Source organism: Bos mutus, chromosome 11 (genome assembly GCF_027580195.1).
Source record: "Bos mutus isolate GX-2022 chromosome 11, NWIPB_WYAK_1.1, whole genome shotgun sequence".
NCBI classification, from domain to species: Eukaryota; Metazoa; Chordata; class Mammalia; order Artiodactyla; family Bovidae; genus Bos; species Bos mutus.
In genome coordinates, this window is record NC_091627.1 from 10,365,026 (window position 1) to 10,388,122 (window position 23,097).

General features: G+C 45.9%; 1 protein-coding gene across 3 annotated transcripts in view; it reads right to left on the bottom strand.

Moving 5' to 3' along the window:
• Positions 1–1,779, bottom strand: part of PBX3 (PBX homeobox 3) — a 226,133-nt gene extending 224,354 nt beyond the window's left edge. For 2 of the 3 annotated variants that reach the window (XM_005893043.3, XM_005893041.2), the window contains exons 1-2: positions 1,493–1,779; positions 477–550 (exon numbers count right to left, since the gene is read on the bottom strand). In XM_005893043.3, coding sequence (XP_005893105.2) covers positions 477–550; positions 1,493–1,692 — 274 coding nt within the window. In that variant the 5' untranslated portion in view covers positions 1,693–1,779. Of the gene's footprint in view, positions 1–476; positions 551–715; positions 762–1,492 lie in introns of those variants that run through there. The other variant, XM_070378983.1, reaches the window with a different exon arrangement.
• Between the last annotated feature and the right edge of the window lie 21,318 nt (positions 1,780–23,097).

Genomic DNA, 23,097 nt, shown 5'->3' on the forward strand with positions numbered 1-23,097 from the left:
GTAGTATTCTGAACTAAAATACTAATTCAAACATACTCCTCGGGTCTGTGCAATTGCATCTATTCTTCTATCTGTGGAAATGAAGCTTAAGGCTAAGTAAAACAAAGTTCGGGATATGCTTCTCCGCGGGAGTCGGTCCCCGTGGCTCCTTTTAAAAACTGACACACAAACAAGGCGAAAGGAGCAGGAAAGGGTGGCTGGCGCTCCCGGCCCCCTCCCCGCCTGCAGCCAGAGGTGGCCGCCTGGGGACTGCGACCCTGCCCCGTCCACTCTACACTTCATTTTACACCAGGAGCGGAATTCAGAAATCGACTCCAGATTTATTGCAGTTTTTTCTCAAGATCAGGAGGTGGGAAGGAAAGAATGATCAAAGATGGCGGTGCCCAAAAGCAGCAGCTTTCAACTGGAGAGTCGAAGGAGTAGCTCGGACCCCACCTCGGGGGTCTCCAGGCCCACCGCGGGGCGCAGCGTCTTACCTGTTTTCTCTTTGATCTCACACAGGACACTGAAGAGCGCGGGTTTCATTCTGTGACAGTTCAGGGCATGTTTCCTAAAAAATAAATAGCAAAACACAAAGGTATTAGCATCACCTATGGAATAATATGGCGCCTTCCTTAAGTTAGATCCAAGATTTAATTTCGGCCCCCTCTTTTGGAAGGCTCTTTTGAACCCCGTCAAATCAACAGAAAACTCAAGTTGACTAGTTAGCGACAACCGGCAAGCTCTGGCGGCTACAGCTCCAGCCCGAACGCAGCGCTACCCATCTGCCCGGCGGGCAGCAGCCTCGGCGACCGCGGGGCGCGAACCCGTGCGGGGAGCCGCGATCCGGGGGCAGACGGCGGCGACTCAGGGGAGAAGACGGCATGGAGGGGCTCCCGCGTCCGCCCTCCGCCGGGGCAGCGGGCGCGGCGCGGGCGGCCGGCCGACTGCGGCCAGCGGGCGGTGACAGCTCGGCAAAGTTTGCGAGGCGGCCCTCCCTTCCCGATAACTTGGCCGCCCGCGCCCGGACCCGCCGGGGAACCGCCCAGAGCCCCGCGCCCGGGCTGGGGCTGCCTCCCGCACAGCGAGGTCGTCCAGCGGCCGAGCGGAGCCGGGGTGCCCGGAGTCCGGGCCGAGGAGAAAGTTGCACTTCCCTCAAGTGCGGCCCGGGGCCCGCTGGCGGCGGCGTGCAGCCGGGTCCGGGCGGGAGGTTTGAATCGGTGCGAGGGGGCCGGGCTGCCAGAGGGCCGGACGCGGGGAGGTGGGGTGAGAGAAACCCACGAAATCCACGCGGCACCAAGTCCGTCCCGCGCCCCGAGAGCAACTTTGGCGACTCCTGCCCGCGTCGAGGGACGCGGGGCAAGTTCCCCAGAGGCCGGGGCCCGAGGCCTCTTTTCGGAGAAAGTTCCCCGCCCGGGGCTGAGGCCCTGGCCCGGGCACCACCCGGGCCGGACTCTGCCGCGGGCCCGGCTCCCGCACACACACAAAAGATGCTTAATGAGACGACACCAACTTTGCTTGCGCCTCGTCCAAGCTCTGGTCGGTGATGGTCATGATCTGGTGGAGGATGTCGCCGATGTCCTGCTTCCTGCCGTCGCCGTCCGCCCCTTCGTGGCCGTGAGGGGGAGGCGGCAGGGCCATGCCCCCCTGCACCGAGTGGCCGGCCAGGTTTACCCCGGCCAGAGTCTGCAGCATCCTGGATTGATCGTCCATCCCGCCGCGCGCGGGCGGGAGCGGGCGGCGGCGGCGGCTGAGGCGAAGGCTGAGGCGGCGGCGGCGGCGGCGGCGACGAGGAGGAGAGAAGAGGGGGGGGGAGGGGGGCGGCCGCGCGCTCCCCGCCCGCGCGGGGAGGGGGCGGCCCGGCCGGCTGGGCCCGCGGCTGAGGCAGTGCGGACGGGCGCCCGGCTCTGGCTTCCGCCGCCGCCGAGGCTGAGGAGAAGCGGCGGGCGGAAGCGCCGGGCTCCGCGGTGGTGGCGGAGGCGGACGCAGCGGCGCCCGCTGCCCTCACGCGGCCGCCGCGCCGCCTCCTCGCCGCCGCGCGCCCCGCGGGGTAGCCCCGCGCAACTTGCTCCTCAGTGCCGGCCGAGTTGCCGGGACGCCCGCCGCCCCCCGCGCCAGCCTGCGCACTCCCCTCCCTCGCGCGCCGCCGCCGCCGCCGCCCGCCGCCGCCGCCTCGGCCGGGCGGGATCCGAACCCCGGCGGCCCCGGGGGAGGGAGCGGCGGCGGCGGGCTGGCGGGCGGCGGCGGAGGAGGGCCGGCGGGCGGGCCGGCGGAGAGGAGCTAGAGGGGCGGAGGAGGAAAGTTTGGGAGCTAGCGGGCCGGCGCGGCGGGGGCACGAAGCCCGATGGAGAGCCCCGGCGGGCCGCGCGCCGGGCGGACAGCAGATTGATGGGGCGGGAGAAGTCGCCGCCGCCACAGCCAGAGCCGCGCACCCTGCTAGCAGCCGCCGCGGACGGGGCTCGAAGGCCGTTCGGCTGAGGGATTGACAGGCTGCCAGTGCCACTCACTCACTGCGGCCCCGGACGCCCGGGGGGAGGGGCGGGGGCGAGAGGAGGGCGGGAGAGCGCTCCGCACGCCCCGCCCCCGGGGGCGGTGCGCGCTCTCATTGGGTCCTGCGCCTCCCGCCGCCGCCACTGGCACCGCCCCCGGGCTTCGGTCCGGCCCCTCTGGCCTCCGAGCCCCCTCCCCCCAAGAGAGCGCCACCGGACCCCTCAAGCCTCATCGCGTCCTGGCCCCCGGGATAGGCCGGCCCGCAGACGTCGTTCCCGCACCTTGATTTCTGCTCCCTAGTGTTAGCAATCATAGGTGCCAAGAGTTGTGTACGGGACACTAGGCAACTCGCTCCAAGGCCAACCATGTGCTTCCCCGCAGCGCCCTGAGCTTCACGCCTCGGACAGCGCCTGGTACACTTTCCCGCTCTTCCCGTCGGGAGGTGGTATCCTCAGGGTACCCGGCCGCCCGTCCCAGGCCAATCGAATCGCACTCGGAGCCGAAAGGGGCGGGACGGAGGCAAGAAAGGGATATCCTTATTGGAGCGTTCGAAAAGTCCTGGGCAGAGAGGCGGGGACGCCGCGGATGGTGACCCCGCCCACCCCGCGATCACCATAGCAACCGAGAGGGCACTGCTCTGAGTTGGTTCCATCGCTCTGGCCTTGCGCTGTCCCTCAGGAGGTGACCAGGTAAGGTAGAAGTCCCTTGTCCTGCATGCTTGATGCCTGAACTCAGCGGATCTGAGTGATATACACTTTTCTTGAAAGAGGAGCACATGAAAATGTGTCAGAGGAAAGTGGATTCGGGAGGAGCGGAAGGGTTTGATATCCAGGACTAATGTAAGTTTACAACCTTTCATACACTGTGCAATTCCTGGTAATCCAGGGAGTCCTTCAGCAGATCTGCTTTTCGCTACCTCCAGATAGACTAAACTGCAAAATGAACTTTTTATTATAAAGAATATTTATTTCAGTGTAGACTGGATTCTACTTATCAATTTACCCCACCACCATGAGTCATTTAATGTCGGTGACTCCAGCCACAGATTGTCATATATATAGCACTTTTTCTTCTATTGTACTCTGCCTACAAACGACTAAATGCTCACATTACTTGGGGGTCTAGACTTCCAGCTCTTATGGACGCTTGAGCTTTCTCTTAACCTAATTTCCCTAACAGAGCTTCGTCATATTTTCCCCATTTTAGATCCATGGAGCTCACCCTCGATGGGCCCTTCCTTCGGTTAGGTGGTTCTGAAAAGTCCTCTTGTTTCATCGCCAAACTCAGTAAGCTGCCTTACCTGAAACCAAAAATAGGGGTGTGAGGTATGAAAAATGGTTCTTACTCTGCAGGGTTTAATGTAGGACAAGCAGTTCTTTACATGCCAGATGGATTCTTGGAATGAAGCAGGCTACTCGGTTCCAGGTTCTTTCCTTCGTATGTTGTGTGTACTTTTAAATACTCCCCACTGCAAAGCTAATAGCTAACGTTACAGTAAGGCAAGCTAAAATCTTTACAAACTGCACAGCTGCTGGAGAGGGCGTTCCAAACAATCCACTCTGCCTCTTACTTCCAAAGAACAAGCCCCCTTATGTTCATTAATATTCCCAGCTCCTCTGTAGCCCATTTATGTGTCAAGTTTCTGATTCTTCTTTTAAGCCCCCATTATGGTTTACTTATAGTCATCCTTGATTGGACTTTCTCTTTATTCTTATCGTGTTTTTCAAAACTGTCACCACATCCTTATATATTTTTGCATTAAGGAGCAAGAGCAAGCAGCCAATCTTCCATAATTCTCCAAAGATGAAGATGTAAAACCACAGAATTCTATCTGAAAGATACCTTCAGCTCTAAATTCCTTCCACCTCTAAAATTCAATGATCCTGTGACTCACTATCAGGCCTCCTCCCTGCCTTCCTTCTAGGCTCATAATCTTGACTAATCAGTCATGAGGATGAGGCTAATTAGCAATGGGGATTTATGGTTATTTCTAGCCCTCTCCAAGCAATGAGTTATGTAAGCAAAGCAACATATATAAGAATGTAAATAAAATTAAAGAAACACTTACGCAAATAAAGGCAAATGGGATGTATGGGCTACGTAAACAAACGGGAACATAAAAACATAAATTAGAATTAAGAAAACAGTTAAGCAAATGCCAGCAATTAGGAGTAAAACAACTTGTTAAATGTCTCACACCCGCAGCTATTTTATGACACACACCTCTAAACCCATGGCCATTCAGTGATGTGGAAACTTGATGCCATAATTCTGCATTAAGTGGTTGGATTAGATTGACCTTCTGCTTGGGAGGTTTCCCTTTTTGTTATTGTGAATATGAGTTGCAGTAAAAGCCAGGGGGTCCTAGCAAAGATTCCCTCACAGACTCATTGACAACCACCATTGATTTAAAGCATAAATTCTTTTAGATTGGTTTCCAAGCCCCAATAAACAGTGTCAACTAATTTTGAATACCCCCAAAGTCTACTGTGTTTTTGCAAGTTTCTCACGTGGGATGTTGCCTTGTCTCACTCAACAATCTGAGTCACATGGTTGGTGCCTTCACAGATAATAGAACAGAACCTCTTTAAGTACCTAAATCCATCTTTGCTGTTTCCAAGACAGTGATTATCAAAAAGTCAAAGGAAATGTAATTTACTTTTGGTGAGTGTACATTCATGTAAAGTTAACAGTGAAAAAGTGGTGAAAACCAAGTAGGGGCACTCTGTCATATTCATCTCTTTCCATGAGTTTGGCTCATATTAACAATACCATCACACCATCGCCTCTACCAATACAGTGATCATCACAGCAGATGCCATTTTCATGCAGTCTCTCTGAGTGGGACATTGTGCTCCGTGTTCTTACTTCATCTTATTTCAATCTCACAACAGGCCAATCTAGGTGAAATTATTATTAAATATAAGGAAACAGACTGAAAGAGGGTAAGAAACTTACACAAGACCTCCAAGTCAGTCGGTATTAGACCTTGGATTCAAATCTTGATCTGTGTGACTACAAAGCCCACCCTATGAGACACTGCCCCCCAAAAAATGTGTGTATATATATATATATCATTCAATCGAGGGCTTCACTGGTGACTCAGTAAATGCCTGCAATGCAGGAGACCTGGAGTTCAAGCCCTGGGTCGGAAGATTCCCTAGAGAAGGGAATGGCTACCCACTCCAATATTCTTGCCTGGAGAATTCCATGGACAGAGCAACCTAGCCGGCTACAGTCCATAGGGTTGCAAACAGTTGGACACAACTGAGCGACTAACACAACAACATCGGAATAAAAATCACAAGGCTTTGACAGGCAAACTGTAAATTGATGAAAATAACCAAGCACTTAATAAAAAGAGGTTAACTCTGTGAGAGATTAGAGAAGTCTAGGTTTCATGGCAGTAGAGCAGGGAAATTGAAGAATAATGCCCAGCAAGGTTATCCTTCATAGCTATCTAAGACCTTGCCTCTCTGAGGCTTTCCAGCCATGCCTGCCTTCACTAATCATCTGCTCTAAACTCTGGCTGAATATATTGCCTATAAATAGGTAATTTACCACCAAACTAGATGGACCCATGTTTTCTCTCAATTTACCCGTTTCCTTACCTAGTCCATTTGCATGTTAAGGACAAAGTATATATTTTGAGATGGACCATCACATGACTGATTTGACTTTAAAAAACAAAAACTAAGATGTCGGGACTTCCCTGGTGGCCCAGTGGCTAAGATTCTGAGCTCCCAATGCAGGAGGCCCAAGTTTGATCCCTGGTCAGGGAACTAGCAGAGAAGGCAATGGCACCCCACTCTAGTACTCTTGCCTGGAAAATCCCATGGACGGAGGAGCCTGGTAGGCTGCAGTCCATGGTGTCGCTAAGAGTCAGATACGACTGAGCGTCTTCACTTTCACTTTTTCACTTTCATGCGTTGGAGAAGAAAATGGCAACCCACTCCAGTGTTCTTGCCTGGAGAATCCCAGGGACGGGGGAGCCTCGTGGGCTGCCGTCTATGGGGTCGCACGGAGTCGGACACGACTGAAGCGACTTAGCAGCAGCAGCAGGGAACTAGATCTCGTATGCTGCAACTAAGACCTGGCACAGTCCAATTAAAAAAAAAAACCTTAGATGTCTAAGAAGTCACTTTGGGGAAACTGTGAAATAAACTAAATCCTTATTCTCAAACATATCACTGCTCCATCACTTTGGGAATGATTCTTTAAAAGTAGACTTTACAGTTGTTAGCACTTGTGACCTGTGACAAATCTTCATCTTCTGGAAATGTATTTGACTGAGCAACCAAGGATCAGTGAGACAACAGTTCACCCTCCTATTAAGAGGTCCTTTTAAAAAAATTTTTTTAATTTATTTTTGGCTGCATCAGATCTTAGTTGCAGCACACAGGTTCTTCATTGTGTTTCACAGGCTTCTCTCTAGTTGTGGTGTGCAGGCTTGATTGCCCCACCAGGAATCAAACCCAAGTCCCCTACATTGGTAGGTGGATTCTCAACCTCTGGACCACCAGGGATGTCCCTATGAGGTGCTTAAAAGAGAATAATTATTGGAATACATAATTTCTGAAAGGCTGGATAGAAAGCCCCATCTTTAATGTCCTTTCATCCCTCATAACACCTAGTAGAGTGCGGCGTCATACATAGTAGACACTTGGGGCCAACACTGTCCACTGCTGTTATCCACTGGCCCACCTCCTTCCATGCTGGTGGAACCCTGATTATTCTGATGGCAATGTGCTCAGTCTCAGTCAAGTTCCAAGCTGAGTATGATCATCTCATCTCCTGCTTTCTGAACCTATCAGAGGGATAGATTTGTCTCCTGATTTAAAGAAAAAGGACAGTTTTCTAAAAGAAGAGTCTAAGGAGATATGACAGCTAAATGTAAAATGGTATCCCAGATTGGTTTCTGGAACAGAAAAGGGACATTTAGGTAAAAACTAAAGAAATCTGAATAAACTATGGACTTTTGTTAACAATAATATATCACTAATGGCTCATTAATTGTACATTAAACAAGCATACTATATTATTATAAGATGTTAATAATAGAGGAAACCAGGTGGGAGATACTGGAGAACCCTCTGTACTATCTTATCATTTTTCTGTAAATATTCTAAAATAAAACATTATTAAAAACAAATATAAACAGTAAGTGGGGCAGAGAGATATGGAGAGCCTACGTTCCTGAAGACATTGTTGAATACCTGAACAAAACTAAATTGCTAATTCTAGTTATGTGAGAAAATCTAATTTCTATTGTATAGTTTCTGAACTTCCCTGGTGGGCCAGTGGTTAAAAATCTGCCTGTCAACGCAGAGAACATAGGCTCAATCCCTGGTCCAGGAAGATTCCACATGTCGTGGGGCAACTAAGCTCTTTCAGTACAGCTACCGAGCCCATGTGCGCCAGTGCCCATGAGAAGCCACCAGAAGAAGTCGTGGCGCCACAGCTAGAAAGCTACTTGCTACAACTACTTGCTGCAGCTACTTGCTGCAACTACAAGCTACAGCTACTTGCTGCAACTAGGGAAAGCCCTCGGCCAGCAACAAAGGCACAGCACAGCCAAAAATAAATGAAAATTTAAAAAAATAAAATAATCATAAAAATAAATAATAATAAAATTCCTATTGGTTGGGTTTTCCACTACTTCCAGCAAATCTAATCTCACACTGTTAATATATAAAGGATGGAAGGATAGAAGAATAGCCTAACACAGTGCCTGGTACAAAATATGATCTCCTACAGGTCGAAAGGTATTATATACAACCAAAAAAAGTATCTGATCTTTGTCCTAGGTCCCTGGAAGATAACTTCTAAAATCTTTGAAATTTGCCAAGATAGAGGAGTGTCTGTCCTGGAGGAGGAAATGGCAACCCACTCCAGTATTCTTGCCTGGAAAATCCCATGGACAGAGGAGCCTGGTGGACTATAGTCCATAGGGTCACAAAGAAAGGGACACGGACTGAGTCACTGAGTACAGCAGGATTATCTTTGTTATTCATGAGCCCCTCATTCACACCTGAGTTTATGCTAACAAAAAGACTCAGGATTAGGGGCTGATCAACAGAAAGACCAACCATGTAACAGGAGGGTTGGGGCTTTAAACCAGCTCATCCTCCCAGGAAGGAAAGGGAACTGGAGATGGAGCTCAGTCCTGTGGCCAATGAATCAATCAATCATGCCTACATAATGAAATCCTAATAAAAACCCTATATACCAAAACACACTGGAGCTTTCTGGTTGGTAAACACACTGACACTGCAGGGAGAGAGCCTGGATGCTCTGCATTCAGGACCTTGACCTATATGTCTCTTCATCTGACTGGTCCTGATTTATATCCTTTACAATAAACCTGTAATTATAAGTGTAGTGCTTTTCAGAGTTCTCTGTCCTTCCAGATAGTATTGAACCATGGGAACAGCCAAACTTGTAGCAGGTTGGTCAGAAGTGCTGGTGGTCTGGGGAACCTTGAACTTGCAGCTGGCATCTGAAGTCAGGGCAGTCTCTGAATTAACCAGCTGCTGCTGCTGCTAAGTCACTTCAGTCGTGTCCGACTCTGTGCGAGCCCATAGACAGCAGCCTACCAGGCTCCCCCGTCCCTGGGATTCTCCAGGCAAGAACACTGGAGTGGGTTGCCATTTCCTTCTCCAATGCATGAAAGTGAAAAGTGAAAGTTAAGTCGCTCAGCCGTGTCTGACTCATAGTGACCCCATGGAGTGCAGCCTACCAGGCTCCTCCGTCCACGGGATTTTCCAGGCAAGAGTACTGGAGTGGGTTGCCATTGCCTTCTCCGGACTAACTAGCTATTGCTATGTAATAAAGTACCCAAAACTTGAATGTTTAAAACAACAAACAGTTATTATCTTAAAGTTCATGTATGTTAGGAATTTGGATATAATTTAGCTGGGTGCCTCTGATCTAGGAGCTCTCACAAGCCTGCAAACAAGGTGACACCCAGGGCTTATAGTCACTTCAAAGCTTGGCAGGCGAAGGATCCACTTCCTAGGTCACTCACATGGCTATTGACTGCTCTCAGGAGCTCAGTGACTGTTGGCTGGAAACATCAGTACCTCAATCTCTGGGTCTTTCCATAGGACAGCTCACAACATGATTGCTGGCTTCCAAATGGGTGAGGAAGCCAGAGAGCAAGAAAGGACAGGCAAGAGGGAAGTCAGTCTTTTTTTTTTTTTTTAGTTGTGGGATTCAGACTCTTTAGTTTAGCATGTGGGATCTAGTTCCCCAACCAGGGATCAAACCCAGGCCCCCTGTATTGGGAGCACAGAGTCCTAGCCAGTGGACCACCAGGGGAGTCCCAGAAGTCAGTCTTCTTATAACCTCATTTCATAAGTGACATACTAACACTTTTGCTGTGTTCTCTTTATTCGAAGCAAGTCACTAGATCTAACCTACAGTCCAGGGGAAGAGGATGACTCAGAACACGATTATCAGGAGGTAAGTGTCATTGGGAGCTGCTATGGATTGTGCCCCTCCCCAAATTAGTAAATTGAAGCCATGACCCATAATGTGATAGCATTAGGAGGTGAGGCCTTTGGAAGGCAGTCAGATTTAGATGAGGTCATGAAGGTGGGGACTCCAGGATGAGATTAATACCCTTTCGAGAAAAGGAAGAGGACTTTGCTGTTGGCGCAGTGGTAAGCAGTCTGCCAGCCAATGCAGTATGTGTGTGCACATGAGCTCAGTCATGTCCAACTCTTTGTGATCCCATGGACTGTAGCCCTCCTGGCTCCTCTGTGCATGGGATTCTCCTAGCAAAAATACTTGACCTGTTGAGCCTTTGGGGAAGTCATATGCTGCCGCTGCTGCTAAGTCACTTCAGTCGTGTCCGACTCTGTGTGACCCCATAAACGGCAGCCCACCAGGCTCCCCCATCCCTGGGATTCTCCAGGCAAGAACACTGGAGTGGGTTGCCATTTCCTTCTCCAATGCATGAAAGTGAAAAGAGAAAGTGAAGTCACTCAGCTGTGTCCGACCCACAGCGATCCCCATAGACTGCAGCCTTCCAGGCTCCTCCGTTCATGGGATTTTCCAGGCAAGAGTACTGGAGCGGGGTGCCGTTGCCTTCTCTGGGGAAGCCATATAGAAGTGGCTAAATGTCTAATTGTTGAGTAGCGGGTTTGATCCCTGGTGGAGGAACTAAGGGCCTCCCAGGCGGTGCTAGTTGTAAAGAACCCACCTGCCAATGCAGGAGATGTAAGACAGGCGGATTCTATCCCTAGGAAGATCCCCTGGAGGAGAAAATGGTAACCAACTTGAGTATTCTTGCCTGGAGAATCCCACGGACAGAGAAGCCTGGGGGGCTACAGTCCATGGGGTCGCAAAATGTCGTACAGACTGAAGTGACTTAGCACGCATTCGTGGGGAACTAAGATCCCACATGCCTTAGAGCAACTAGCTTCGTGTTGCAACTCCTGAGCCTGTGATCCACAACAAGAGAAGTCTGCATAACCAGCATAGCCACCAAAAAAAAAAAAAAGGGAAAAGAAGAGATACCAGAGCTTCCTCTCTCTGCCATGTGAGACTACAGAGGGAAGGCAGTCATCTGCAAGCCAGGTAGAGGGCTCTTACCAGAACCACACATGCTGGCACCTCTCAGGTTTCCCCAGCTTCAGAACTGTGAGAAATAAATGACTGTGGTTTAAACCACCCAGGCTAAAGTAGTTTGTTACAGCAGTTCAACCTGACCAAGAGAGGCATCATCCTCCAAATTTAATTCTCAACACCAAATCAAATCATGGCATGATCCTTGCCCTATCTCACATTGGATCTACTTCTGTGATGTGCTTCTTAGCCAGGCCTTCAAGGCCCTAAATAAGCTCTCCCAGTTCTGTCTCTCTAGCCATCTTTCCCCCTGTTCCTTTCCATATACTGAATGTATTAATCAGTCCTAATGCCCCACACTTTCAGAATTCTTCCTTTTCCTTATACTGTTCCCTTCAATGAGAATGCATACCGAAGTCTTACCCTCTTCAATAATACTGTCTAATCTGTTTCACTTACAGTATCTCTACCAAGCCTCAAAATAACTCAAAGATCTTAAGACAAGTCATAGTAAACCCATGTTGTAGATAAGACTCAGGAAATAACAAGCTACTGACACTTACTGAGCACTTGGTTTGTGGCAGGCACTATGCTAATGGTTTCTCATGCTTGATCTAGTTAAACCTTCGTGACAACCCTGTGAACTGGGCATTGACTTCCCTATTCATTGTTAGAGAAACTGAGACCTAGAGATGTCAAATAACTTGACCAAGGCCCCGCGGCTGGTGAATGAACTATGACTCAAACAAGCCTTCTGGCTCAGCATTCTTGTAAATAACCCCCATGGACTGTAGCCATGGTTACACTGCCTATAAGGGGGTTATGTTACCTATCCTAAGATCCCCCCATTACTAAGTGACCGAGTGGAACTGGAACTAGAGATTTCCAACCATTTCCACCATTCATGTTGTCTCCCTGCTCTAGTGTCGCCATTAGAAACCCTTTCTAAGCCCCAAAAGGAAGTAAATCCTTCATTTTTGAGTTCCAAGCATCATTCAGGTTCTTATAAATGTGTACCCTTTTAATTGTATTTAAATATACATAACATCATTTTAACCATTTAAAAATCTTTATTTCAGCCGAGAGCACTGAGCACATTCACACTGGTGGGCCCATCCCCAGTGTCCATCTCCAGAACTTTTCCATCTTTCAAAACTGAAACTCTGTACCCGTTGAACTCTCACTCCCCATCACTCCTTCCCCCAGCCCCCTGCCACCACTCTCCTGCTTTATGTATCTATAAATTTGCAATAAGTACCTCACATAAATGGAACCATACAATATTTTGTCCTTTTGTGACTGGCTTATTTCATTTAGCACAAAAATTTAAAGGTTCATCCAGGCTGTAGCATTTCCTGTAGAGCTTCTTCCTTTTTAAGGCTGGATAATATTCCATTATATGTCTGTATCACATTTGGTTTATTCATTCCTCCATCAATGGAATGCTTGGTTGTTTTCACATTTTAGCTATCATGAGTAATGCTGTTACAAAAGTGAGTGTTCAAGTGTCTGAGTTCTTGCTTTCATTTTTTTCCCCTGTATATACCTATAAGTAGAATTGCTGGATCATGTGGTAATTCTGTTTTAAAGTTTTATCAGGAACTGCCTTACTATTTTCTATAGAGGCTGTACTTCTTAATGTAGCTTCTAGTAATATATCTTGTATACTCTACACCTTGAAAAAAAGCTCTTTTGATATTCGATACCTGACAAATACCTAGTTGTTACTAATTGATATCTAATTGATGCTTAGGAAACATTTTGTTAAATAAAGAATCACAAAATCACTATCTTGAAACAAAGAAATCTGCTTTCATTTGAAACAGACTAAAATTTTTAGATAAGATCTAAACAGTTGCTGAACCGTGTGCCTAGAGAGATTTTTTTTTAAGCTGATACATAAATCCAGAGTTTCATTTCTTAAAACCAAGTGGTCCCACAGTATATTTCTTTTTCTCTCACTAGCTTCTTGTCAAGATTTTGTTCATCTTGTAGTCCCATTTCTTTTCTAGGCTTACAATAAAACTGATTTAAAGTAAAAGTTCCTTTAAGAATTATGCTACAATATGCTGATCTGAAAATAAATTTTCTAAAAAAAATTTTTTTTAACCATAAGGGGGCCATCAGAGATTTCCTGGTGATATTATGCACCAGTTATAAACTTCCTTCTGTCAGAAACAAGTAGATGATACTTTTGATGATCTTCTATTTTGAATTTCTAGGTCAGATTTTAATGCAGAAAAGATTAAAATGCACTCAAACACCTTTTATTTTATTATTATAATTAATAACTGTGTTATGGGAGAAAGTAGTATTTGAGTGTATATTTAAGATTTTAGTTTTTAGAAACAGTCTCATGGAATATTTTCCCTTATAATATTCTTCCTATTATGTTGCTACTCATTAGCACAATAAGATGGAAAGAGGAAAGGAGATGAAATAAATAAATGATCCTTACAAAGCCATAAGATACATAGTAAAAAAAGTTAGATATTTGCCTAAAATTAAGTTTTCTACATCTTGGGAATGTTGGTCACCTGTGATTATTCAGGGCTGTAAAATCATGTTATTTAACTGCACAGCACTACTTCCTCTTAAACTTCACATCTATCCTTATGTGTCCCTATAACCACGTTTCCTATGCCAGAGCCCAACTCTCCTAGCTGTAGCTTATCAGACCGGCAATGAGCATTTGACTGGAGCTAACCCCAACCATTTCTCTTCTGAGAAACTGATGCCCTTGCAACTGGAAGACACTGATTTGTTTGCTGGCTATTTGAATAGAGGACATGTAACCCCCAGACCTCCAAGTCAGTATGTTTAGTCAATAGCAAAGCAAGAAGCAGAAAAAGCCACTTATAAACAGAACAGTCTCGGAAAGAAGAAAACAGTACAGCCTGGAAAGGAGGGAGGCTGGGACAAGGTAGAAAAGGAGCTGGACAGCTCCAGGGTCCTGAAGGCTGTCCAGTTTCTGGTTCTACGTTGTCAGGGAGTCTTTCAAGAGCCCCATTCTTTTTTGGCTTCACGGGGTCTTCATGGTTGTGGCTTGTGGGGATCTTTGATCTTCACTGTGGCACGTGAACTTTTAGTTGCAGCATGCAGGATCTAGTTCCCTGATCAGGGATCAAACCTGGGCCCATACCCCTGCATTGGGAGTGCAGAGTCTTAGCTATTAGACTACCAGGGAAGTCCCAAGAGCCCCATTCTTAACTGAGCCCCCACAACCTGGTTCCCAGTAGATGACTCAACTTTGAATTAGGTGTAATTTGAGTCAGGAGTTAGGGAAGTGGGTTAAGCTTAGGATGAAGCTGGTGGAGCATGATCAGGGAGGTCCTGGGGAATTTGGGTAAGAAGAACTGGGGAACAGCAGAAGCAGAGATTTACTGATGAGAAAGATGAAGGCTTGAGGAGAGGGTGACAAATTCAGTTGTTGGAGCCTGTGGAGCCTGCAGAATGACCCAGGGGAGATGTCTGATGGGCAGCTGTGGATGTAATGCTCAGGCAAGATGTCTGCACTAGAAAAAGAGATTTAGGAATTATTAACATCTCAATGGTGTTAGTAGTCATGACAATGAATGAGATCACACCGAAAGAGTGTGAGAAGTGAGAAAAATGAGGATCTGTGACAGAGCACCAATAATTTAGGGACAGATGGAGAAATAAAGGAGCCACTATAGGGTGGGAGAAAAACTAGAAAACACAGCAGCACAGAAACTAAGGGTGTTTTAAGAAGAGAGAAGTCAACAGTTCAACTGAGTTATGGTCAAAGAGGTATCCGCTGAATTTAAAGACATGGTGAGTATTGGCACCCTGGTGAAAGGTTTTAGTGGAGATGGGGGGCGTGGCAGATGTTCACTGGAGTCACCAAAGGAATGAATTGGTAGGGAGGACTGCAGACCGGAAGTTGACAGCTTTTTGGAGAAATTCACCTGACAAGCAGAGAAGGAAATGGCACCCCCACTCCAGTACTTTTGCCTGGAAAATCCCAAGGACAGAGGAGCCTGGTAGGCTACAGTCCATGGGTCGCAAACAGCCAGTTACAACTGAGCAAATTCACTTTCACTTTCACACATTGGAGAAGGAAATGGCAACCCACTCCAGTGTTCTTCCCTGGAGAATCCCAGGGACGGGGGAGCCTGGTGGGCTGCCGTCTATGGGGTCACACAGAGTCAGACACGACTGAGCGAGTTAGCAGCAGCAGCAGCACCTGACAAGCAGAGCAGAGCTAGAGGGCAGGAACTGGAAGGCCACATGGACTTGAGAACCTGTAGGGGGTATGAAAGAGAAGGAAGCGTTTTCAAATACCTCACAGGTAGGCGCTTGTAGTAGGAGATATAGAGAGGTGGATGCCTGATGAATGAAGTTCTGAGTAGAGAGGGTGAGATCCATGCCCAGGGTGACGCTGCTCTTGGTCGCGATTCCTATGGGAGAGGGGAAGAAAGCAGGAGGGACCGGGGGCGGGGCGGGGAGAAGTTGAACTTCAATGTCGAACCAATGACAGTCTGAGCCAAACCCACTGGGACCTTTTGAACTAGAATAGGCCTTCAGAGTTGTCCAATGCTGGGCCCCGAGGGCTGGGCCTTTATACTGTTGCATCCATCAGTCCTAGAATGTCAGCTGTCCTGCCAGAGAGGGGCATAACCTTGGATGAGGTGGCTGTCTGCTGCAGAGGGAAAAGCTAAACGGGCCTGACAGCTGACCATTGCCTCTGGATGGCGTTCCCAGCAACCACGGCAACCAGCCTTCCAGTGAAGGGGGAGCCTGGCAGCACTACACAGGGTCCCCTACAACCCTTCACCAAAAAGCATTAGGTTTAAGCTCCTTGGCCCCATATTCAACCTTCTCCATCATCTGGTCTCTGCCCACTACTCCCAGCTTCTCTCCAACCTTATCTTAGAGCCTAGCTCCTCCCTTTGATCCCTCCATGCCTTTTCACCCCTCGATCTAAAATGATTCTGATTTTATCCGATTCCATCTCCAAAAATCCATCTCAAATGTCACTTTTCTGGAAATGCTTCCCTGATTCTCCCAGATAAGAGTACTAAATCTCCCTTGTCTCTCCTACCTTCTATATATTTCTATTTTTGCGCTTTGTTGTTCAGTCACTGTCGTGTCTGACTTTTTGCGACCCCATGGACTGCAGCAGCCAGGCCTCCCTGTCCTTCACTATCTCCTGGAGTTTGTTCAAACTCATGTCCATTGAGTCAGTGATGCCATCCAACCATTTCATCCTCTGTCATCCCATTCTTCTCCTGCCTTCAATCTTTCCCAGCATCAGGGTCTTTTCCAGTGAGTCAACTCTTCGTATCAGGTAGCCAAAGTATTGGAGCTTCAGTTTCAGGATCAGTCCTTCTAGTGAATTCAAGGTTGATTTCCTTTAGGATTGACTGGTTTGATCTCCTTGCTGTCCAAGGGACTCTGAAGAGTCTTCTCCAGCACCACACTTTGAAAACATCAGTTCTTTGGCACTCAGCCTTCTGTATGGTCCAACTCTCAAATCCATACATTACTACAGGGAAAGCCATAGCTTTGACTATATGGATCTTTTTACACCTAATTACCCTCTATTGTGAGTTATTTCTCTCCCCGACTAGACTGTGAGTTCTCTGAGTGCAAGAACACTATGTGAATGATCTCAGTGTCTCCATCTTTATGCACTAGGCATAGAGGAAGAACTGAGTTACCAATAGTCAAATGAATATGGGAATGAATTTATGAACAGATGAATGAATTATCGAGTTGGCAGCGTTTGAGCTCAGTGGCCTGACTAATCTGATGGCTGATGCCAGGGAGGGTGAGCAGCCATCTGAACAATAATATCCAATGGGCATGGTGGGCCCTGTTTCAGCCCATCTTGTGTTGATAGCCAAGGGGTCCACTCTGGTGGTTGGAACCAATAGGATTTCTGGGAAGTTGTGATCCACAAAGGCGGCAGGACTATCACTCTGAGGAGGAAGGAGAATGGAAAGGGATGGGGATCTATTCCATCTCACTGGAAGTAAGACTTGAGCTGTTGGCCATAAGTACAAAGATGGATACAGCCATGTAGGGCCCTAGAGTAGTCCAGGGCTGATAGTGTGGGACCCAGGTCACAGCCTTGGGTTAAAGGTATCATCAGGTACCAGTGAGTTTGTGGAGGGGAGATGAAAGCAGGAGGACAGGTAGGTCCAGGGCTCCCCCAGGCCCACTGCATGCTTGGCTCAAGAAGACAAATCCTAGAGTCATCAGGTCCTGTTAAGTCTGCATCTGGGTACTTCTGAGCCTGCTTAGGGTGGGGTTTCTGCATTGGCAGGTCCTTCCCTCTTCACTTCCCTCCACAAATAGTTATTGGCTGCAAGCATTTTTTAATTTAATTGTCATAAGACCCCCTCCCCCTTAAAAAATTTTGGCCCTGAGGCATGCAAGACCTTAGTTCTCTGACCAGCGTTCGAACCCGTGCTCCTGCATTGGAAGGCAGAATCTTAACCACTGGACCTCCAGGAAAGTTCCACACAGAACCCTTTAACATTGTTATTTATTTTGTATTTTAAAAACACTGATATAGAACTGACCAGGTGCCAGGCACTGTTCTTAGCCCTTTACAAACATTAATGCGTTTGATATTCGTAACACTCCTGAGAGGTCAATAGGTACTTATCTTGTCTTATAGTTAAAGAAATGGAGGCACGGGGGTTGAGTTTATGTAGCTAGTAGGTAAAAAGTTGTTTGCATTTTATAGGACACAAGGGTTTACTCATTCATTCATCAAGTGGTTATTGATTGCTTCCCTTGGACAAGACCCTGTACTAGGCTGTAGTGTATAGTACTGGAAAAGGCAGGGGAAGTCCAGCCTTTAAGATGATCAGAGTCTTGGGTCCTGAGTTCTATCTCAGTGATTGCAGGTGTTCTCCAGGGATGCTCCTTGCTAATCTGACTAGAAATTCTTTATGTTTAAGCCACCTGAATGGTAGCGATATTGTCCCCGAGTACTTGGCTTATCTCTACTCAGCTGGCTCTCTTGTAGTATGAAAGCAGAACCCCATCCCTGGAAATGAGTGGAATACTTGGTTTCCAGCCCTATCTTCCAGCTTCTGTCCATACTGTCTCCTCCACCTAGAACACCATCTCCAACCATTCATCTTTGTCAACAACTCTGGCGATAGCAGTTTCCAACACATCTTCCCTGACTGCCCTCAGCCCCACTATGATAATAAACTTAGTGAATGCTTACAGAGGACATCATCTCAATTAATTCTCACAACAATCCTATTAGAAAGACCTTACCATCTCCATATTGTAAATAAGAAAACCCAAAGCTCTACAAAACCAAAGAATAGACCCAAAGTCACCCAGCTAGTAAGTAACAGAGCTGAGATTTGAACCCATGTCTGTTTGACTCTAAAGACCAAGCTGGTTTTTTTTTTTTTTCTTTTTTTTTCCATTCTGTTTTATTGCATTAGAAATTTATTTCCTTCACATATACAGAATATAAAACCTATCTTCACAATGAATTATGCCTCTCTGCTCTCATTTTTTCACACAAAAATTAATGGCCACTTCCTGAAAAAAACTGAAATAAATCCAGAGACCCACACCCTTTACCAGGGCACTACTGCTACTTAAGCTTTTGTTTCTGCAATCCTTGGATTGTGAACGTTTATTCCACAATTATGCAGTTGCTTATGGTCTTCAGCTGTTTCATGTGTGAATTTGTTTGCTCAGCTTGGTTTTTATCCCCTGTGATGCACACAGTAAATGCATAATAAATGTTTGTTGAATGAATGGATTTTACATGTATCTTGCTGAAATATACGCAGTTCTGTTTGATTCACTAGAGTGGCATACCCGAACAAGAAATAATTTTTCTTAATGTGTCCCTTATAAATTGAACCCAACCATATTTGATTAATTTCACATCATGCATTTTTATTGCACCAATCACTCTGGTATCAGGTCATATTTATTTTAAAAACAGATTCACAAAGGGTGCAGGGCTGGAGTGACAGTGTAAATATGTTAATAATAAAAATAATACTAAAGATATTTTACTGGAAACTCTCGCATGCTAATGATGAGTAAGTGCATTCTACAGAAATATGTTTTATTTACATGGCAATTAATTTCAAAAAGATTCAGATCCTATACCATGTCCTGTATACTTAGATAATTGAAAACTAAAAATTGAATATTCAGGCAATAAAACCAGAGGTACAAAAATCACCTTAAAGACCTTTCGCATTTGAGTTAGAACAAAAGCCCAATCACTGAAAATGGTGCCATTGTCGGCTCCAATGCGTCCAAATTAGGAAGAGCCTCTTGCGTAGCCGTGGCGATTTTGCGCCGCGCAGAGCACGCGTGCACCCTGTACAGCTCTCAGGATGCAAAACACCGCCTGTTAGCCAGTGACCGAAGAGCCCTGGCACCTTCAATCATACAACGAAAGGCTCTGGGGGTTTCTTGTTGAGGAGAAAAGCAAAGTCTTTCATGTCAACGCGCACTGTGGGATGTGTGAGCATTTCCCTAGTTAGGTATTTGGCCGGATCTTAGGATCCAGCTCAAAAGGAAATGCATTCTCATACTCTATTCAAACCGTAAGAAAATTTTTTAAAATGTGCTTCATTTGGTATTTCAGATATTGTAGGAAAGCGTGCATGCTTATGCACCCTTTGGGGAAAGATGCCCATTTCTGTAATAGGATTTATAAAGTTGACTCTGCCCGCTTTGTATCCGAGAGGGAGAGAAGCAGATGCTGCTGGGCGATCAGGCACCACCGGGATCTTCAGTGTAAAATGGTTTCGATTTTCCCTCATTTATTGAGGACCGATCTGCCGTGATGCAGCAGACACCAGTCTTGTGGCTAGAACTATTTGGCGTATTAAACAAATCTTATTTGTAACTTTGGTTTAAAAATTAAATTTTTAATTACCAAAAGAAAAAAAGGGATATGTTGGCTTGAGATAGTGCATTTTTACCTTTCTCTAACAGTAATGATTTCATCATAAAAGAAATGCTATAAATTACCACAGCTTTCATCAAACACACACACACAACACCCCAAAACAAATAGAAAGGGACTAAATCGAGCTTTTAAAAAATCTCACAGCCTAGCAGCCATATTATATCCTGAGGACCAGAATCAGGGAGAAGAAAGTAACAGAAAATACAATATAAGAGCTTTTTGTTATAAGCCTTTTGGTCTTAAAATTAATCTCTGTGCACAATTACTTTGAGAAAAATAAAATTTTAATTTAGGAATGAAATAATAAAGTAATCTACATTAAGTGAGAAAAATTAAAGTAAAATGTAGCATAGGAAAACCTGATAAGGTTTAAATGTTTTGTAGTTTACCATCATCCCCTTCCAGTTAGAAACCATTTTACTCTATGGGTATTCTTTTAAGGGGGCTTGAAAATGGATAGGGGGAAGATGACTATTTCTACTCAGGAAAGTCTGTATTTCTGCTGCTGCTGCTGCTAAGTCGATTCAATAGTGTCCGACTCTGTGCGACCCCATAGATGGCAGCCCACCAGGCTCCCCTGTCCCTGGGATTCTCCAGGCAAGAACACTAGAGTGGGTTGCCATTTCCTTCTCCAATGGGTGAAAGTGAAAAGTGAAAGTGAAGTCACTCAGTCGTGTCCCACTCTTTGCGACCCCCTGGACTGCAGCCCACCAGGTTCCTCCGTCCATGGGATTTTCCAGGCAAGAGTACTGGAGTGGGGTGCCATCGCCTTCTCCGCTGTATTTCTAAGGGATGTTTAATATACAGTGATTCACACGACTTCTGTTTAAACATCTACCTGATCTTCACAAGGTCTTTATATGGGACAGATAGGCATTTTATAGTTATGAGATGAAGCTTTCAGCACACCTGAGTTTAAATATTCACTTTGCAGGTGATCTTGAACAATTTGCTTCTCTAAGCCTCAGTTCCGCATCTCTGAAATGGGTACAACTATAGCAGCTACTGCTTAGGGTCAGTGTTACCTTCAAAGGACATGGGTGCACGCAAAAAATGATTTAATTATTCCATAAATGTGAGAGGGAAACTTTAAGGCAAGTTTTAAATTCCTATTCTGGTTTTATAGCGTGTTGAATGCACAAACCCAAACCACACTATTTTCTTGTGGTAATGAAGTTCTGATATGTTATTCCCCTTCTCACTTCTAGAGTGGCCTCTGCGGGCATTGTTTCCGTTTGTCCTCTAAGCAACATGTTTCTTCCATGCTTCCTTCTGGCTCCTGAAAGGTAATCTGCAATGGCCAGCACGAGCAATGTTTTACCCAGAATTGATAACATGGAAAAATTCACATTCAGTGTGTTCATGCTTTTTTAGTTTTTAATGACACTGCCAGTTAAGAGAAGCAACTTGCTTTTCCTGAATGTGAGCAGAGCATTAAACTAAATTGTTCTTTAGGTTGTCACAGCTGAGTTGCCTAACTCTTCTACACCCATCCCCAGGTTGGGGCAAGTTCCTTGGGGCAGTGGTGGGGCTCTGGCTAAGGCTGGGGTTTTTATGTTTGTTTGTTTGTTTTCTGGCTTCTCTGGGTCTTAGTTGGAGCATGTGGGATCTAGTTTCCCACCCAGGGATCAAACTCAGGGCCCCTTGCATTGGGAGTGTGCAGTATTAGCCCCTGGACAACCAGGGAAGTCCCAAGGCTGGTTTTTTTTAGGGCAGAGAGAGTCTAGAAAACAAGGTCCAAAGGATGCTGACATTCGAAGAAGTGGTTTGATGGAAGACAAGAGGGAAAAAGCAGAAGAGTAACAGGCAAATAGGAAGAGCCCAGGCTCAGAGGTTTCAATCCAGCTCTTCCCTCACCAGGGCATTTGGGGGCAAATTACTGCTCTCCCCCACATTTCAGCTTCCTCATCTATAAAATGGGACTCATTAGAATACTTACCTCATAGGGCAGTTTTAAGGATTCAAAGACATCATATTTAAAAAGTAGTTCACTAAGGATTAATTATTCTCCAGGCAGCTACATTTCTGCTCAAATATAACCAATCAATGAGCCACGTGTGAACAACGTACCTATGTCAAATTACAATTCACCCCAGCATTTACTGTTTTATTTTTCTCCATAGCCATACTACTCAATTATTTTAGTTATTATTTATTGTTTTAATATTACTTCATAATATTATCATTCTCCCTCCATTAGAATGTAAGTTTCATGAAGGGAGGGTTTTTGTTTGTTTTGTTCACTGACTCTATCCCTCCCACCTAGACAGAGTGCCTAACCAGGTGCTCAATAAATGTAGTCGTTGAATGAGTAAGTGTCGGCCAACATTATTGTTACCACCCCTGGGGCAGAAACTTTTGATAACCCCTTCAGCCAGGAAAGCAGAAGGCAAGGATAAAAAACTCTAGGTAGATAATCATTTAAAGCTTTTGTTGGGTTCTAGGTGAAGCTTTTATATTTGGTCCTTTACATCAATAAAACATCCTTTAGGGAAAAGGTTAAGGGGCAAGCCAAGACCAAGTGAGAGCTAAGCTAGAGAAGGGAACTTTCTGTGAACTAACAAGGGCAGAGGATTTTCATTTTCAAAGTTTGTTTCTGTTCTTAACCTATTTTGTGGTTACATAAGTATTATAATACTAGGCTATGCTGTCTTTGAAATACTTTCCAAAAAAATACAGATAAACCCCCAAGTCCTCCTTGAGCATAATTCTGTACCCCCTAATCCCTCCCTAGGAATAATCACCACAGCTGTTTGTGGGTATCTCCATGCCTCTTCCAAAAAGCATTTATAGAGTGCATATGTACACAGATGTGCATTTTTTAAAATATAAACTATAAATGCTATTATTATACTCTTATTTGTTACTTTTCAATTAACATCCTGTAATATGTTTTATATCTCTTTGTTTAACTTTCTACAGATCAATATCAACTTTTAATGGCAGGGGGAGCTTTAAAAAATTTTTAAAAATAGCCTTAATAGAATTTATTTTTTAGAACAGTTTCAGATTTACATAAAAATTGAGAACATAGTTCAGAGAGTTCTCATGTGCCCTGCACCCTGTGTTCCCTATAATCAACATCTTATTAATATATTATTTAGTACATTTGTTATAAT